At 41.1% G+C, this 15,969-nt stretch overlaps 1 protein-coding gene across 6 annotated transcripts in view; it reads right to left on the bottom strand.

Annotated features, from left to right (window-relative positions):
• LOC122559105 (acylamino-acid-releasing enzyme-like) overlaps nucleotides 1–15,969 on the bottom strand; it is a 64,409-nt gene that overhangs the window by 9,165 nt on the left and 39,275 nt on the right. For 5 of the 6 annotated variants that reach the window (XM_087994491.1, XM_087994493.1, XM_087994490.1 and 2 more), the window contains exons 16-20: nucleotides 15,044–15,124; nucleotides 12,381–12,461; nucleotides 10,616–10,704; nucleotides 8,044–8,234; nucleotides 3,447–3,549 (exon numbers count right to left, since the gene is read on the bottom strand). In XM_087994491.1, the coding sequence (XP_087850617.1) occupies nucleotides 3,447–3,549; nucleotides 8,044–8,234; nucleotides 10,616–10,704; nucleotides 12,381–12,461; nucleotides 15,044–15,124 (545 nt within the window). The remainder of the gene's footprint in view (nucleotides 1–3,446; nucleotides 3,550–8,043; nucleotides 8,235–10,615; nucleotides 10,705–12,380; nucleotides 12,462–15,043; nucleotides 15,125–15,969) is intronic. The other variant, XM_087994495.1, reaches the window with a different exon arrangement.

The raw sequence follows: 15,969 nt of genomic DNA, 5'->3' as shown, positions 1-15,969 counted from the left end.
ATGAATGTGTGATCTGATTTGTGGCCTAACTCCATAAGCCTGCCTTGAGCCCATTTCCCTTGCTTAATAAATTTAAATATGAGACACAAATTTATTTTAACAATTGAATTAGTATTGACTGCCATTTGAGGGAGAGTGTTCCAAACCTACGCTACTCTATATTTGGAGAAGTGATTCCTAATATCCTGAATGACTTGATTTCTGTTTCAAATGTATGGGGTCAGGAAGGAAGGAAGAAATCCTCCAAAGTCTGCCATTAGGCTGTAATCTCTCTCTCTCTCCCCCTCTTAACTGAAGTCTTTGGAAACCTGATAAAGTTTCCACACAGCAGTATTTTGACTACCTTGTAAACAGTGAAAACTGTGGCCATTTTCCAAATATCTGGAATCAGCTTGACTTCCATCCAAACTGAGGCTGGTTTGGAAAATCTTCTTTCATAATGGGTAGCTGTTTCACCCAGAGGGTGGTGTGCCTATGGAACGAGCGGGCAGGATGACCAGACTGAACACAGAATTCCAGAAGAGGTCTCACCAATGTCCTGTACAACCTCAACATTGACATCCCAATTCCAATACTCAAAAGGTCTGACCAATGAAGACAAGTGTCCTAAACACCTTCTTAACCACACTATCTATATGAGATGCAAATGTTAAAGAATTATACCTGACGGCCTAGGTCTCTGTTATACAGCACTGCCAAAGGCTCTACTTTTAATTGAATAGGTCCTGCTGTTGTTTGATTTACCAAATCCAATACCTCACATTAATCCAAACTAAACTCCTTATGCCACTCCTCAGCCCAGTGTGTGATATTACTGCCACCTCACCCTCCCCCTTCAATTTCAAAATGCCCATCCCTCTCCAGGATGCCTACACACTCCAGCCTTGATTTTCTCAAAGACCCTGAGCTTGGTTTGCCTTGTGTGGTTAGGGAGATGAGGGACAGATTGCAGACACAGTCAGTGGGGAGAAGAGGCTGGACAGTAATCAGCTGCGTGGTGTCATTTCATTGTTTTAGGAAGAGGGCAGTCACACGTTAGAGGTGGGTAAGAGTGATCAGTGTTTTGGGACCAGAAATTAAGCTCTTCCTTCGTCTCTGGTGTTCAGTAATAAATATCTATTTGAGACCCTTCATTGGGCAGGGTGTGTCTGCAGGATTTCTTTCCCTAATGTTGCAGACTACAGATAATAGCAATTAAAGATGTTCATAGTTAATTTCGATAGCACAGCACGCACACTCAATATCCTACAGTTGAGACAAATATCGCGCATTTGTTTAATAATACAAAGTATTTTTTGTAATTCAGTAATAGGTAATCTGATTATAATAAATCCACACCGAGCTGAAAGTGGGCACTAAAATATGACTCAAAATCTGGGTATGGTAGTGTGGTGGGTAGTGTCCCTGCCTCTGAGCCAGAACTCTGGATTTGATTCCAATTCCTGAACTTGTGTGGTAGTGTTCCGAGCTCTGGACTAGAAGGCCTGGATTCAAGTCCTGCATGTTGCAGAGGTATGTCACATCATGTCAGAACAGGCTAATGAACAAACACACTGGAGAATACTGTTACAGTTTTATGGTTATTGCTGAGTGATGCTAGTGTCCCTACTTCCGGGCACAAAGGTCTAGATGTAAAGCTCACAGATTTATCTCGTGAAACATCTGAACACATTGATTAAAATGGATTTAGAATTGTGACTTGATGGAGAAGGAAGAGGTGTCAGTATTGAATTTCAGAATTTAGGCCCGGGATGACTGAAAGTACAGCCATTCGTGTTGATTGGAGTCACATTTCGCAGCAGTAGCGGTTTATAAAATTGGAATGGTCATGGATAGGGTGAGTAGTCAGGGTTTTTCCCCAGGTTAGGGGCGTCCAAAACTAGAGCGCAATGGTTGAAAGTGAGAGGGGAAAGGTTTTGATGAGGCCTAAAGGGCATCTTTTCACACAGAGGGTGGTGTGCATATGGAATGAGCTGCCAGAGAAAGTGGTGGAGGCTGGTACAACTACAATATGTAAAAGGCATCTGGATGCTGACAGACCTGCCGAACTTTTCCAGCAATTTCTGTACTGCTTTGAAAAATGCATTAATTTTAACACAGGTATTCTGAATAAATTAAATATTTTATTTTTTAATGACGCAGGGACATGTAAACATATTTCAAATCGACCGAGACCATTTTCTGCCAAGAGTGTGGCTCTGTGTATGACAGCAGCAATGATGCACCTACATGGAACAGGGAATGTGATGGAGATAGTTTGGACAATGTACAAGGAGACCTCACGTGGTCCACATGGAATGCGTTGCCAGCAGCAGTTGTGCAAGCAAGGTCATTGGGGACATTTAAGAGACTATTGGACATGCATATGGTCACAGAAATTTGAGGGTGCATACATGAGGATCAGTGGTCGGCACAACAATGTGGGCTGAAGGGCCTGTTCTGTGCTGTACTGTTCTATGTTCTAATCTTTGGCTATTAGCAATTTGATTTTTTTTCCAACAGGAAACCTCAGTGGACCCTGAGAATTCCTAAAATCTTAAACAAAAACAGAAATTGCTGGTGAAACTCAGCAAGTCTGGCAACATCTGTGGGGAGACAACACAGTTAACATTTCAAGTCTGGTGATTCTTCATCATAAAATCTTATCCTCTGTTTACAAACCATCAATTACTAAGGTGTGTTTTTTCACCCTTTGTAAAATATTTTGAGTTCACGATGAAAGTTTTTGATTCTGGATAGCACTATCAAAAAGGAAACAATTGGTCATTTTGGTCAATGGTGCTTAAATTAAAACACATATTAATGGTGAAAGTCGTGAAGCAGTGGGGTTAGATTGCCAACACATTTGTTCTGTTCCAATTATAACAATAGGTACTGTCTTTGTTACACATCACCCACAGAATTCCATTTGTTTCATGCCAGTTATATGTTTAGAGCTACATTTAGCTTTCCCTTTAACTCAAGTGGCATTTGTACTAATTGACACACACAAGACTGCAACATAATTTCACACTGTAACTATATTTAGAACATTTTGGAAAATACTGATTTCCAAATCTGGTTTCCTGATAAATTTACTTTCTGCTGTTTGTCATTTTGCTATCAATCTAACAGCTAATAAATGCTTGCTTGCAGACTCTTGTTGGTATCAGTAAGTGTGACAGTGAAATGCCTTGAGGACATCCTGTTTTGGTCATTTATCCTGGATGGCCTCACTCTATTTAATATTAGGATAACATCTGCAGCTGGAGGGTGTGTGGGATTCAGTTATAACAATAACTCTAGACCAAGTGAGATTGTGCACAATAGTACACCACCATGCCATAAGCTTAGAAATTCTACACATCAATTAAAACAAACTATCCTCAGTTCAGATGAGTCTTGCACCCAAGCTCTGCAGAAAAAAAAACTCTTTTTAAATGCAGAAACAAAAATGTACTACGTACCCGAGACGCATTTATGATAGGTGATTTGCTCAACAGAGCTGTCAGTACAGAAGGAGTTGGCAATTGGTCCGGGGCAAAATCAAAGCCAGCCTGCACCATGGTACTGTTGGGAGAAAATCACAGAACAAATCACACCATCAGATATTTAGCAGAACTTTTGTTTTGTTGATAATGATAATCCTATGTGTTTTACACCAAGGTTTGCCTGTGTTTTTAAGACATGGGCATCGAGATTCAAGACGAAAGTGAGTAGGTCAAACCACTGAACTGTCCTCTTTGCCCAAGAGGTAGTGAATGTTAGACAGGAAACCTTTCAATTTGCCCTCCCTCTGTGAATAAGGCCAGTACAGCCTCCAAAATGGGACTTAATTTAATATCTATATACTATAGGCTTGGTGTGTTTACTGTTGCTGTGCATGGTACCATTACACCATTGTGGGTTTTTTAATAGACAGTACTCCTAAGTCCCAAAAGCTATTGAACTGAAGGAAAAATGTTTGATGAAAAATTCATTCTGACCAACTTTTTAAAAGCAGTATCAGAGAACTGTACGTTGCAGTATTGTAAAATAGTAAAGAAAAAACACTGAACTGCAATCAAATGACAATGATGGAATTGTTGAAAGTGCTGAAGACATTCACCCTAAGCAAATTAAAGTTATTGTAATAAAATGATTACAGACAACCACCGTCTCCGTGGGATCTTATACAACAAGTTCCTGCTTAATGCTGACTCAGTCAACACTTTTGTTTTAACTTTATTGATAAAATAGTGAAAAATATCAGCTGATGTTGAGAATTTCACTTCAGTGTTATTGGCCACATATTTCTAGTTCTGCGGCTTCCACTTTGCAACTGACTTTTTCCTTAGCACTTCCATTCGTACTCTCAATGCTGACAGACCTTTTCCTACCAGCTCCCATTCCCACCCTCTATTACTCCTTCTGCAGTCTCCTGCTTGTTGCCACTCCTAGAGGTGTTATCTGCATCTCTTCCGCCTGCTCCCAGGTTTAATGACTTCAAGAAAGTGAGAGGCAGAGGTGAGATTAGTGGCCATCACTAAGAAGGTGGTGCTGGGGAAGCCAAAAGATCTGAAGGTGGATAAGTGACCTGGGTCAGATGAATTACGCCCTGAGTTCTGAAGGAGATAGCTGACAAGATTGTCAAGACATTGGTTGTGATCTTCCAGGAATCACTGGAGTCAGGGAGGATCCCAGAAGACTGGGATGACAGCTGGTCACTAATCAAGTTTCACAGGGGTCAGTGTTGGGATCACAACTGCTCACGTTATACATTAATGATTCGAATGAAGGAAGCCCATGCTCTCCGAGTGAATTTAGAAATGGTGCACATTGTTGCTAAATTTGCAGATTATACAAAGATAGGTGGGGATAGGTCATGTAAAGGAAGCAGGGAGGCTGCAGAAGGACTAGACAGACTAGGAGAGTGGGCAAAAAGTGGCAGCTGGAATATACTGTGGGAAAGTGTGACATTATACACTGTGGTAGGAAGAACAGAGGCAGAGATTAATTTCTAAATGGGGAAAAGCTTTGGAAATCTGAAGCACACAAGGATTGGGAGTCCTAGTTCAGGATTCTCTTAAAGATGTAGGTTCAGTTGGCAATTAGGAAGGCAAATGAAATATTAGCATTCATTTCAAGATGGCTAGAATACAAGAGCAGGGATGCAATGTTCAGGCCGAAAAAGGCTCTGATCAAACCGCATTTGGAATACTGAGCAGTTTTAGATCCTGTATCTAAAGTAAATGCTGACCTTGGAGAGGGTCCAGAAGAGGCTTGCAAGAACGACCCAAAGAATGAAGGGCTTGTCATATGATGAGTGGTTGAGGACTCTGGGTCTACATTCTTTGGAATTTAGAATGACGAGGGGGGAATCTCTTTGAAATTTACAGAATACTGCGAGGCCTGGCTAGATTGGACATGGAGAAGAATGTTTCCACTATTAGGGGAGACTAAGATCAGAAGGCAGAGCCTCAGATTGAAGGGACTAGCCTTTAGAGATAAGAGGAGGAGGAATTTCTTCAGAGAGTTGTAAATCTGTGGAACTCATTGCACGAAAAGACTGTGGAGGCCAAGTTATTATGCATCTTTAAGATTCTTTACCCCATAGATTTGAGGAGACTAGATCCGTGTAAATATTTTAAAAGAGGTAGATAGAGTATCAAGGAGTTGAGGGCTATGAGGAGTTAGCACAAAAGAGAAGTTGGGGCGTGGGTCAAATCAGCCATGATCTTACAAAATGGCAGACAGGCTTGAAGTAGACAGGCAGGAGGCTGGAAGAACACAGCAAGCCAGGCAGCATTAGGTGGTGTAGAAGTCGACGTTTTGGGTGTAACCCTTCTTCAGGACTGGGGGTGGGTGTGGGGGGAAGCTTAAGATAAAAGATAAAAGCAGGGCAGGGTGAAGTGGAGATAGGTGAGGACAGGTAGAGGGTAGGATCTGGTTGGTCAATGGGAGGAAGAATCCGATTGGTGGCAGGGAGGGGAAGGGGCTGGGAAGGGTGTCGGGGAATGGGGAGGGAGGTTATTTGAACTTGGACAACTCAATGTTGAGTCCTCCGGGCTGTAGGATGCCCAGACGGAAGTTAAGGTGCTGTTCCTCCAATAGGTCCTGTGGTTTGTTTTGGCATTGGAGGTCGTCAAGGATGGTCATGTTGGAAAGGAAGTTGGAAAGGAAATTAAAATGGGCAGTGACTGGGAGGTCCGGTCGGCTCCTGCGGACCCAGCTGAGATCCCTCAGTGAGCCATTCCCTACGTTTACATTCGATCGCCCCAATGTGGAGAAGACCACACTGGGAGCACCTGATGCAGTAAACTAGGTTGGAAAAGAGGCAGGTAAATCTCTGTCTCATCCAGAAGGACTATGTGGGACCCTGAATGGAGCTAAGGGAGGTAGTGGACTGGAAGTTTTGTATTTTTTCTGGTTGCAGGGGAAAGTTCCTTGGGGTCCGGTGGTGGGGTGGAGTGAACCAAGGACTGTCGGAGGGAAGGGTCCTTGTGGAATGCTGAGTGGGTGGGAAGGGGAAGATGTTCTTGGTGGTGGGGTCTATTTGGAGTTGCGCAAGTGTTTGAGGATTATGCGTTTGAAGGGTAAGATTTTTAGGCAGCCTGATCCTGCTATTTCTGATGTTCTTAAGTTAACATTTAGGGGTTTCTGGTCATGTCAGATGGAGTCATCTCCAGTCATTGCCTCTGCTTGAAACTGAGAACAGTGCTCAATAGCACTAACATGATATCGCCCTTTCCCACACCAACTATCTTTATGATCAGTGTTTTCAAAATAAAATTCATGCAAAGTGGGTATTGCTTGCCCATCTTTAATTGCCCTTTACAGTGGTTCAAGAAGGCAGATCATCACCACATTCTAGAGTATTACTGCAATGCAGTTTGAAATAGGGTTTCATGAATTTGACCCAGTGACAGCAAAATAAGTGACATAATTCAAAGGCAGGATGGTGTATTGCTTGATGGGAACTTGCAGATGATACTTGCTCCCATGTATCTGCTGTCTTGTCTGGTGATAGAGGTCAGCGTTTGTAAGGTGCTGTCTAACAGGCCTTGGTGAGTTGCTGCAAGGCATCTTATTCATTGTACATAGTACTGCCACTTGGCATTGGTGATGTAAAAGTGGCGGATGGGCTGTTAATCAAGCAGGCAGCTTTGACCTGAATGGTGGTCACCTTCTTGAGTGTTGTAGCTGCAAATGGAGAATACCCTGTCACACACTTGCTTTGTGAACGGAGAGATTTTGGGGAGTTAGAAACTCAAAATATATGGGAGAAGTGAATTTTCTCACGAAATTGGCCACATCGCACATAAAATTTAATCACATGGGCAACAGATCAAAAAGGTATCCCCTTCCCCAAAGTTGGAACGGTAAGAACCTGTGACGAACAGTTCCCCTCCCAAGTTTGCTACTGATGGGCTCATTGCGAACCTAGCAAAAGCAAGTGCAGAGGAAAGCTGCCTGTGATTGGTGAGCAATAGTGAGTGCTGGTGGTGAGCAGGCCTCCTCAGGCCAAGCAGAATCAGAGGTAGGAGGGACAGTTCAAAGGAAACAGGCCCAGAAGCTCGAATAAGTGGCTGGACAAAAAGGAACTGTTGAAGGGTTGGTGGGAAGTGAAGCTAGCAAATACTGAGGCCTGGGAAGTGAGGGTTGGGCAAAAGATCTCTGCAAGTGGGAGAGAATGCAAAGAGGCTGAAGGGACGTGAGTCTGCAAGGGAAGAGTGATGGCGGAGCAACAGGGATGGAGTGGGTGGGTGAGATAATGTCCGGATTACTAGTCCAGTGGCATTACCACTACCCCAGTACTTTCCCCAACTGTGTTGTAACTCAAATCTTAGAACCAATTGAAAAAGACTTTTATCAGGCTGTATTCAGTTGAAATAAAATCTGGCTCCCACAGGAAAGACAGCACACATGATCTCAGTTTGGCATCAGAATATTACTCATCATCAGAATAGGAATCTACAAAGGGATGTATTCTTTACACTGGCATACATGGTTGCACACCTAGTTACAAAATCTAACATATTATTTTAAAACATACTGATTCCAGGAACGAAAGTCTGCACTCACTGGTCAGGAATGTCTGTTGTCCCCAGCTTGGAAGCAAGATTAATGACAGGATTCCTTGTGGCAAAGGCCTTGTAGAAACCAGGATATTGGCTAATCAGATGACAGCCAATAAAGCCTCCATGAGAGCCACCAATCAGCAACACCTTCTGAGAATCCACAACCCCTTCTTTTAACAGACTTTCAGCAGCGTACTGAAATAAAAATGAAGCTTTTGGAAATTCAGTACAAAAACAGATACCTTTCTGGACAATTTCCTAATCAACCCTTACTGTAATGCTCCCAACAAACCACGACTGATCTGCACTCCATTTCACAAATCAACTATTTGACAAGACAAGATTTTCTTTCTCCATCTTCCAAGCAAACTCCTTTAGCCAAGAGTTTCTTTTCTCAATTAATGCACTCTAATTCTTGTACCAAGCTGAAATTGTTGATGTGCAACACAGTCATAAAAGATTTGGTTACAAGGGACAAACCTTTTATTTTGTGAATGACTAAGCTCTTTATGTAAATGTACAAGTAAGTCTTGAGCAAAGGCCTATATCAAGAAGTTTCATGCCAAATATACAGCCACAGCTGGTGCCAATGTTTTTCTTCTCTGCATTCCATATGTAGACATATCAATCTGGCATTCTTTAATGTCCTTATTTTTAAAGTCTGACAATACTGAGTCACTCCCTGATCTGTGTCACTGCATGTCAATAATAGCAAAATGAAAAATGCCAAAGTAAAAAGCACAATGTACGTAATGTATCTCACTGAAATGCATTAAGTGTTGCAGACTTCCAGAGGTGATCAGTCCTTTTCCTCCAGATCTCACCATTATTCAATGTCAACCATGCTAATGAATGTTAGTAGGCAATTTAGTCATAAGAAACCCTGCTAGAAAGCCCTATCATGTTAGCTGATAGTGCTCATGCACACATCCAACATAATTTGCCAGGGTTGGAGGATTTGAGCTGCAGGGAGAGGCTAAATAGGCTGGGGCTGTTTGCCCTAGAGCGTTGGAGGCTAACGGGTGACCTTATAGAGGTTTATAAAATCATGATGGGCATGGATAGGATATAGAGACAAAGTCTTTTCCCTGGGGTGAGAGAGTCCAGAACGAGAGGGCATGTTTAGGCTGAGATGGGATAGATACAAAGGGACCGAAGGGACAACATTTTCACACAGTGGGTGGTTTTTGTATGGAATGAGCTGCCAGAGGAAGTGGTGGAGGCTGGTACAATTACAATACTTAAAAGGCATCTGGATGGGTATACGAATAGGTAGGGTTTAGAGGGATATGGGCCAAGTACTGGCAAATGGGACCAGATTAGGTTAGGATACCTGGTCGGCATAGACGAGTTGAGCCGAAGGGTCTGTTTCCGTGCTGTACAGCTCTATGACTCTATATGTCATAGACAGTGGTCAGCCCATCCAGTATTGACGCACAGTATTGCCTAGCACAATTATGAGATCATCTTGGTCTGAGATATATGCTGGATAAGTATGATCATCCAGAAGACTTTTTAATTAGTCATTCCTGGGTTTACGGGACACAAACTTATTTTATTTTCAGTACAATCACTACAAAATGTTAGGAGCCAGAACGCTTGAATGTCACCTGACATTAGCCAATTAACGCAGACCAAGGATCAAACCTGAAGCCGCTAATCGAATTACTGAGTCATGATAGCATAGTCAGAATGCCCAGTTTTGATTTTGCTTGTTTGCATGCAAAGATTCTAGTTTGAACCATCACTAAGTTTGGAAAAAAGTCAATGTAAGTTTCACATGTCATAAGAAGTGGCACAACTGAAAATGCAAGCACTTGAGACTCAGTTAGTTCAACAACTCTATTAGTTCTGAAATGAACACTTGTAGGCTAAATGTTGAAGTCAACACAATAACAATATGTGACTTCGTTTTAAGTCCTCAGGATCAGCAACCACTCTGGGTTCAAGCATCTCTTCCAGCAATTTTTTTTACAAGTACTCTGGAGGACTGACACACACAAGAATTAATTTTAGCACTTAATGAGGATTACAGAATGAAACATGTGGCATGTGCCACAGCACTCAAGCGCGTTTGGTATTTATAACCATTACTCTTTTATACATAAACCTTGCAAATAAAATCTCATTTTTTAAATAGTTACACAGTCAACACCTAGCATTCCCAAAATCATCCACTATTAGGAATGCCTGTGGAGGGAGAACAATGAAATATCAGTGATTCACTCATGTTTGAAAAGGAAAAGTCATACAATAAAGGGCTGCATTTTTTTAGAGACTGAAGAATGCTGATATGGTTTGCTACAATAACTTACAGACAAACTAATAGTGTGCCTTGACTTTGTGCTTAGTCAACATCATAAATATTTTCACTCTCCAGCATCTTACGGTTCTGAAGATTCATATTGGACAAAACATTAATTTGTTTCTCTCTTCATAACACTGCCAGACTGCTAAGTTTCTCCAGCATTTTCTGTTTTTGTTTCAAACATGGCTAATGTTAGATGGATCTGCAACCCTTCTGCAGTTCATTTTGCACCATCTTTTCTCATGTAAGCAGTTGGCTAACTCCTAACCTGTACATCTTCCACATCTTGGATTCCTATGTTACCAGTCAGTGAGCGAATACTGTCTTGTCCAAAGCCACTGGACCCTCTGTAGTTCACTGCAACATACATAAAAACAATTCCGTCAGGGTAACACACTGGAATGAATCTGAGTTAATCATTTAAGATATCGCAAAAGTTCCACAAGTAGACTGAATTTTTTAAAAAGTGGGTTACAAAGCAGAGTCTTCCAACCGTTGGTTATAGGGTGGTAACCTTACACCACAATACTAGGATACCTATTGTTTTCTTACTCAACCTTGATGCAGAGCAACTACTCAACCTTGATGACCTTCATCTGAGTATATCTCATTCTTTTTCCTTCAATTCACTGCTCTCCTTCTGTATTCCTTCCACCCTCTTCAACCTATATTCATTTTGTCCCCAAAAAAACTTAAGTCATAACACTGTAAATGTAAAAGTATATTAAAAACATTTCAACTTGAAAGTTACAGAAGCAGGAACAAAATTCAACTCGTCTTCATATGGCATTTTTCATTCTTAGATACCTCAAAATTCGTAATATGTTTATCCCATCAAGCTTATAACCGGAGGGCAAAACATGTCAGATAGAAAATGACAGGAAGGACAATAGAAACAAATGTTTCTCCAAGAACCTAATGTTCACAATGTACACTCTAAGTCAAGCATACAGCCCAAGAGCTTTGACAGATGCTCATCATTCAGTGTACTGTAACTGAAAGGCCTTGGAAAACAATCTCCACCTCCTTCAGCTTTTTACCAGGGCCTCTAATCAATTTCGCATCACATACACTTACCCATATCTCATTCTAACTCAATTTCCCTCAAAACTGTCACTATCCTAGAATAAAACATTCATCCAAGTCAATAACAATTACATTTTCAGACTCCCAAATGCCAAACCTTCGACTTTAGTTTACCATACAACTTTTGCAATCATTGATGTGCTAAATTATTGTCATACCTCCACTGCTGATGTGTTGATGCTAGTTAGACCTCAACCCACTCTCATTTGGTAATTCTCTTAGTACTATCATCTCTGCTTCCTCAATTCCGTGCAGTGCAGGCTTACACATAATCTAGACAGCAACCTATAAATCTTCGAGGAGAAAGTGAGGGCTGCAGATGCTGGAGATCAGAGCTGAAAATGTGTTGCTGGAAAAGCGCAGCAGGTCAGGCAGCATCCTAGGAACAGGAGAATCGACGTTTCGGGCATAAGCCTGAAGAAGGGCTTATGCCTGAAACGTCGATTCTCCTGTTCCTTGGATGCTGCCTGACCTGCTGCGCTTTTCCAGCAACACATTTTCAGCAACCTATAAAGCCAACCATCACCATATCTGGCTGGATCATATTAAGTTTATACAATCTTACTTTCCTCACCACAACCATTCATTAATCTAAAATCATCCTGGGGAGGAAAGATAAACCCAACTGCAATGTTCAGAGGCTTTGAAGCAAAAGAAAATGAACCAGGTTTCTTATCTGATTGTGCCGACGTGACCCTTTTGTGTGGTTACCAAATGAGGACATTGGTACAAAGGATTTTAGCGCAGGTCTAGGCCATTTGGCCCTTTAGGCCTTTAATGCATTCACCATTTCCTTCTGGTTATGGACTGGATTTAGCTGTATAGCACGCATGATCAAAGTAAACTACTATTAATCAACACTCTAACATGGGACCACATCCAAAATAAAACTAATTATTTTTGGAGTGGAGAAGGGGAGAAACAAAATTACTAAATCTGATACGAACCAAGCAGTACTGCATATCCTAGCTTACAAAAAACAATATGCAGCAACATCCAACTGGCAACAAAGATCGAGTTAGGTCCTCCTGCGGAATAAAACAAATTGATGATGATTATATGGTATCAAGATTAATGCTAATATAGCTGAATGAGTGACCGACATGATAATAAACCTGAATGTCCTTTCTGTTTCTCCTTCTGATTTGCCTACATATCGATAGTTGCTGCACCCCAAATAACAAATTAATGTGGGACACACTGGAGATACAGTAACAGGCTATGAAAAGGTCACAGAGATATACAGCACGGAAACAGACCCTTCAGTCCAACTCATCCATGCCGAATAGATATGCTAAATTAATCTAGTCCTATTTGCCAGCACTTGGCCCATATCCCTCTAAACCCTTCCTATTAATATACCCATGCAAATGCCTTTGAAATGTTGTAATTTTACTGGCCTCCACCACTTTCTCTGGCAGCTCATTCCATACACGCACCATCCTTTGCATGAAAAAGTTGCCCTTAGGTCCCTTTTAAATCTTTCCTCTCTCACCCTAAACCTATGCCGCTAGTCCTGGACTCCCCCAACCCAGGAAAAAGAACTTGTCTATTTACCCTATTCATGCCCCTCATGATTTTATAAACCTCTATAAGGTCACCCCTCAGCCTTCAAGGCTCCAGGGAAAACAGCCTCACCTTATTCAGTCTCTCCCTATAGGTCCAACCCCAGCAACAACCATGTAAATCTTGTCAGAACCTTTTCAGGTTTTCGAGAGGAGGGAGACCAGAATTGCACACAATATTCCAAAATTGGAGATGTAGTGGACAGCAAAGAAGGTTACCTAAGGAATCTCGATCAGATGGGCCAATGGGCTGAGGAGTGGCAGATAGAGATTAATTTAGATAAATGTGAATTTGGAAAGGCAAATCAGGGCAGGACTTATACACTTAATGGTGAGGTCCTGGGGAGTGTTACTGAATAAAGGGACCTTGGAGTGCAGGTTCATAGTTCATTGAAAATGAAGTGTCAGGTGAAGGCGGCATTTAGTATGCTTTCCTTTGTTGGTCAAAGCATTGAGTATAGAAGTTGGGAGGTCATGTTGCGGCTGTACAGGACATTAGTAAGGCCACTTTTGGAAAACAAAATGGTGAACAAAGTCTTTCACCAATTATAATTAATTCATCATTCTTTTAATTCAGTCAAAATCCCACAAGAAAAGAAATCTTGGGAAAATATTCACAACCTTAATTTAAATTCAATTTAATAATAATTCTGGAATAAAAGACCTGTGTAAGGAATAATGACAGTGAAAATAGTGTCATAAAAATCCAACTAGTTCACTAATCTCCTTTAGGGAATGAGACTTGATCTCCTCATGGTATATTCCTGAAAATTTGTTGATTAGACAAACACAGATAAGAAAGCAAGTTGCGAGAGGATACAAAATAATTGACAGAAACAAATAGACTAGTGAGTGTAAAATATTTGACAATTGGGAGTAAAATGTAGGAAAAATGTGAAATTATCCACTTTGGTGGGAAGAACAGCAAAGCATTTGTTATCAATTCAATGCAGAGACTGCAGATTTCTGCATTCCAGAAGGATTTGGGTATCTTTGTACATGAATCACAAAAGGTTGGCATTCAGATAAAGTAAATAGCTAGAATTGGGATGGGGGGGGGGGGGGGGAATGGGGGGGAGCAATTTAAAATAAGGGGTCACTCATGTAAAAGGGAGATGAGGTGAAATTTCTTCTCTCAAAGGGTGCTTAGTCTGTGGAGTTCCCTTCTCCACTGTGCAGCGTGTACTGAGTCATTGAATATATTCAAGACCAAGTTATACAGATTATTTGTGTACAGCCACAACATGACCTCCCAACTTCTATATTCAATGTTTTGACCAACAAAGGAAAGCATACTAAATGTCTTCTTCACTATCCTATCTACCTGACACTTCATTTTCAACAAACTATGAACCTGCACTCCGAGGTCCCTTTATTCAGTAACACTCCCCAGAACTTCACCATTAAGTGTAAAAGTTATGGAGAATGAGAAGTAATGGCCACAGTTAATTCAGCCATGATCTTACTGAATAGCAGAGCAGGCTCAATTTGCTACATGGTTTACCATTGCTCCTATTTGTTATGGTCTGCTCTATATGTGTTGACTCTTTAGTGCTGTCTGAAATGGCCAAAAGCCAAATGTTAAGGTGACCCTTCACAAGGATTATAAATGATTAAGAATGGGAGGCGTGCTGGCTTTATTTTACCAATGATATCCACATCCTGTGAATGGGTCCAAAAAACATTTTTTACTTTTCTGACAGCTAATGGACATGTCCAATAACTCTTCTCTTTAAGCATCCCAACAATCAATTGTTAATAACAATTTTACTGTTTCTCTCATTCTTTAATTTTCAGACTCAATTTAAATGAAAGATATGGTTCGTGAAGCAAATTATCCATTGAGGTACAATTAATCTTATTGTGGACTTGACTCCTACTATCCAATCTTCAGGTGCAATTCTGTAAAGTTTCTCCCCAGCTCCTGAACTAGCTGCCCCTCTTTATGTAAGAACAAATGTTAGCGAGATACAGTTCAACATTTTAACCGTGTCTCCTTTCATGCACCTTTTCCAGCCCAATGTGTGGCCTGGGTTTCCACTCACCATGTGGAATTACAATAAGTGGAGGTTTGATATTCTTATTCTTTCCAGGTATGAGTAGGATGCTTTCAAATTGGAGGCCAGCTGTCAGCAAATCAAGAAATAACAAAGCACAATTAAAATAAAATGAACAAAATTCTAAAATAATAATTCTTCACTCAACTTTAGGTAACTCTTGGTGACCCACATCTCCCTATTCTTTGAACGAAAAACATTCTCAGAGGTCACAAAACCAGGTTATAGTCCAACAGGTTCATTTGAGATCACAAGCTTTTGGAGTACTGCTCCTTTGTCAGGTGAAGCAGTGCTCCAAAAGCTTGTGATTTCAAATAGACCTGTTGGACTATAACCTGGTGTCGTGTGACGTCTGATCGAGTTCACCCCAGTTCAACACCACATCAGAGAAACATTTTGACTGGGAACACAATATGTGAAATCACAATTAGCTTTTTTCAATGGTAGGAAACCAATAAGAACAATAACTCTAACATTAATATTCTTGTCAATTTAGCACAACTCTGCCCAACAAGATCTACAGGAAATGAATGATGCAGGGCAGAGAAAAAAGATGCTTTTTCCTTTCTTCAATAAAACACTTCACGGGATGCAGTTATCAATGACAGGCTAGCATTAATTTATTCCTGACTGCCCTGCTGAAGGTGGCAGTGAGCCATCTTCCTGAACTGCAGCAGTCTGAGTGCTGGAGGTAGGCCCACAGTGCTTTTACTAAGGGAATTCCAGAACCTAGATCCAAAGAAGGAATCCCAATACAGTCGCAATCATTGAAATTACTCCTTTACCTCATTAACATGCAAGACAAGGAATATAAAATGATAACAACAATCTGACATCAAGCAAGTGCAGTCTCCGAAGGCCTGGTAGATCATGGCACACTCACCATATTAGCTAGAAATGTGTTGCTGGAAAAG

This window comes from Chiloscyllium plagiosum, unplaced genomic scaffold (genome assembly GCF_037043375.1).
Source record: "Chiloscyllium plagiosum isolate Xiang-an unplaced genomic scaffold, Cpla_swu_hap1 HiC_scaffold_14, whole genome shotgun sequence".
NCBI classification, from domain to species: Eukaryota; Metazoa; Chordata; class Chondrichthyes; order Orectolobiformes; family Hemiscylliidae; genus Chiloscyllium; species Chiloscyllium plagiosum.
This window is presented reverse-complemented; position numbering and strand designations above follow the sequence as displayed.